General features: G+C 31.5%; 1 protein-coding gene across 1 annotated transcript; it reads right to left on the bottom strand.

Annotated features, from left to right (window-relative positions):
* Positions 2483 to 3124, bottom strand: LOC109353943 (F-box protein At1g80960-like). The gene has a single exon (XM_019596298.1). It carries the CDS (start codon positions 3122 to 3124, stop codon positions 2483 to 2485), a length of 642 nt encoding a protein of 213 aa, XP_019451843.1.

Raw genomic sequence — 3653 nt, 5'->3', positions numbered from 1 at the left:
CACTCTCACATGTAAATCAATGTAAATAGTAGACACAGTGATTATGAGGTTGACCAATTTTATATGCCCACAAGGAACTTAGTTGTTGGGAAAATGGTAACGGAATTAGAAGCTTCAAGTTTTAAGTGGTGGTACACTAGTAATACAAGATCGAGAAATGAGATGTGTATGACTGTAAATTAGGGTTGAGTATAGATGCTCCTTCCTCTTTGTATACTACAAATTCATACATTAATAGAGCTTGACGTACAATCCAAAATAGAGTTTTGGTTATCGATGTAAGGATTAAGATTAGTCTGGAGAGAAAAGGACAATATAGAGTTCTAAAAATTAAATAATATAAATTGAAGGGAAAGGAAGGTAAGAGATCCAATCAGGGGGCATTGGAGGAGGGCTTCAAGAGGTATAGGAAGTGTTAAGGATATGAGAGGAGATGATTGATGAGTGACATATGTATAATAAGGGTTTCACAAACTTTATCAAACATGTACATGTATATTCCACCAGTATTTTCTCTATATTATGCTAGTGAGCGATATAGATTTGAGCTCAGTAACCCGCTCGAAAGTTCGTAAAATTTAATTGAGCCAAAGTCGAACTGAAAACATAATTCAGCATTGAACATAACTCAAAACTCGACTCAAGTCGATCCTAAACAAATCGAGTTGATCTTAACTTGACTCATTTTCACCTGTAGAATATTAAAATCACATTGCATAATATTTCACTAAAGAGAAACCCCAAATTATTATAAATATATTGTTCACATTTCAGTGACATTTAAATTGAAGCGATAAATTTCTTCCTGAAGTTATTCATATCAAGTTTCTCTCTATCAGTAGGAGATTAAAATTATTGAAATAAACCAAACAAAGAAAGTAAGAAACATGCCTAATAAGGAATGTTAAAGGATAAACATCCCTTTCATAAAAAAAGTATCAATTCATAATATTACTTGTATTAACCTTCAAATTGATGGAAAGTTGTTAGAAGCTTTGGGTAGTGACAACAAATATTCATCATCTTCCGTTAAGGTATTGCATAATATGGTGACTTTCTTCATCATTGTGGCCTTTGCTATTAGGTACTTCACAAATTCTACTTCTAGTTCATTTCCTTTGAATGCCTTTATCTACACAAACTTCAGCTTTTCATGTACACAGTAGCACAATTCTTGTTTCTCCCAAAACATTGAGATAGGATATGGAAAATCATAGTCATTAGGGCTACCAATAATTGGATTCTCAATATCCTGTGAAGCAAAAGTATATTATGCATCATATATACTTGGATAATAATGAAATTTCCCCAACAAAATATTAATATAAGGATTGTAACTCAAGGATAATATTACATATTGGTAGAGAAATTTCAAGAACTTGTAGAGAAGTACATAATTGTAATGCAGAATAAAGATCATGTGCATCTCTTATGTGGTTCAAATCCAAATCCATTGACAAGGTTGATAAATTTTTAAAAATGTTGTTGCTTGAATATACCTAGGAAATAGATAAGAAAAGGTTAGCAAATTAATATATATACTAAATGAAATATATAATCATACATAGAAGAAGTGATTTAAAGATCAAGTAGACAAGATAGTCAAGGATGATTCATGGTTCCACCGTTGGAGAAGTTGAATGACAATATGAAAAAAGAGGGAATTTTACCATAAGGAGGGAGCATGTCACAAACAACAATATGGAGTTTCATATCACCTACTTAAGTAAGAACAATAACATGAATGTGCCCAATAAATATCATGTCAACAAAGTTCAATCCATATAATTGGGTCTTCTCCTATTATGTGTTGCTTCAATTAAGTTTTGGAAGGAAATGAATAGAAATAGAAGGCTTGAGAATAATAATATACATTTGTGAGACGATTCTAAAGCCTTCCATTTCCCTCTAAAAACTTAGCTCAAACATACCCTTAGATAATTCAAAGTCATGTCAAACTAAATTTGGAGAAACTCAAATAAAATTAGAAGTGCAATCCATATTTTAGCATTTTCAACAAATGGTTGTTTAAATGAGGTTGAAAAGCAATCTTAGGGATTAACCATGGCTACTATATACAGGGTTCGGTCAAACAAGTTTCTAAAACATTATATTAGAAGAGTAAAAGATTAAGATATATTATAATGTAATTGATGTAGTTAAGAAAATAAAACTATTCAAAGAAACTTACCACTGCAGAATGTTCGAGAATTTCCCAGCCTTTCACAATAGAGTACCCTTCATTTATAGCATGCATGTTTCCAAACAATGAGTAATAATAAGAACTGAATGTTTTCAGGTTTGGTGTATAGATGCTTGCAGCATTTGTAGGATAAGTTAAAGAATCAAGCAACAAAACTTCAAGATTCTCACATGAAACTTTTAGCTTATCCACACACAGACCTTGGAGCTTCAAAACTTTAAGACTTTATTTCATGATAATGAGTTTGTTAAATCCAGTAGACTCATTCAGAGTAAAGTTCTACAACACTACACAATTATTCAGAATATCGTTGATGATCCTGTCAGCCAAGTTGATCTTCTCCAGCTTTAGGGTTTTAAGGTTTTTGCAGCCAACAAATGCATTTGAACAATTAATATTGTAGTTAATCATTTCAAGCGAACCTAGACTTTGAAATATCCCCTTTGAGAAATTGAGCTTAGGAATGTCATCTTTGAATAGGAACCACTCTCCCATTTCTCCATTATCAAGCTCACACTCAAGGCTCAATTTTTGAACCCCTTCCCTAGTTTTAAGCACATACTCAACCCAAGATTGAACTTCCCCAAGCAAAAGACTCTTCCATAAGTGCAAAATGCGGAAACTAGGTAAGTCACCATAGTGATGAAACATGATTCTATACACAAGAAGAGCATACCTGTTAGCTCCTTTTGTAACATCTTTGGTTGGTACAAATTTTCTTGAAATTAAAAGTTGTGATAAAGGCTTTATCAATTTCTTCTCATTCAGTTCTATGTGTGTAGTATTTCTCCAAAGATCTTTCCATTTCTTTGAAAGGATACCACTTCTTATAGCTTCATCAAGTGGAAGAAAAGTGAGGATGTGACTTAATACATTTGCAGGTACTTTTTTGGTTAAATCTGGTATTTCATCACTTCCCATTTCCAACTCCACCTTTGATCTCTTTTCTAATCTTCTTTTTGGGTTGAACATCAATGAAGAAATTATAGGATTCAACATTTAAGACAATACTATGGTGAAAAATGTGAGAATGGGAGAGGAAAGTTGTGTTACGGTTGTTCATCTATATATCCATGAAAGACATGTGTCAGCTTGTAATAAAATTTCACAAAATATCTTTCTTCTTTTCGTGTTGATTAAAATTTAAAAAAATCTAAGTTTATTAAATTTCCTAATAATGATATGGAATTGTGTTAATGAAAATTGACCCAAACAATAAATGTAGGTTGAGATTTTTTACCAAAACTGAATTGTAATATTTACTAATTAGAATTTATTTACATTGCAATAGATCAAATGAAAAAATTATATACGTTATATTGTTGAATACATGTATTTTTTCAACTCAACTCAAAGTCAATGTTATATTCTATATATGGTAAATGTCTACAACTCATAACTTTGTTTCTATATTGCTACAATACAAATTTGCATAGATTGCATAAAAGAT

Source organism: Lupinus angustifolius, chromosome LG08, assembly GCF_001865875.1.
Source record: "Lupinus angustifolius cultivar Tanjil chromosome LG08, LupAngTanjil_v1.0, whole genome shotgun sequence".
Lineage (NCBI taxonomy): Eukaryota > Viridiplantae > Streptophyta > Magnoliopsida > Fabales > Fabaceae > Lupinus > Lupinus angustifolius.
The sequence above is the reverse complement of the archived record's forward strand: the minus strand, read 5'-3'. Positions and strand labels throughout refer to the sequence as shown.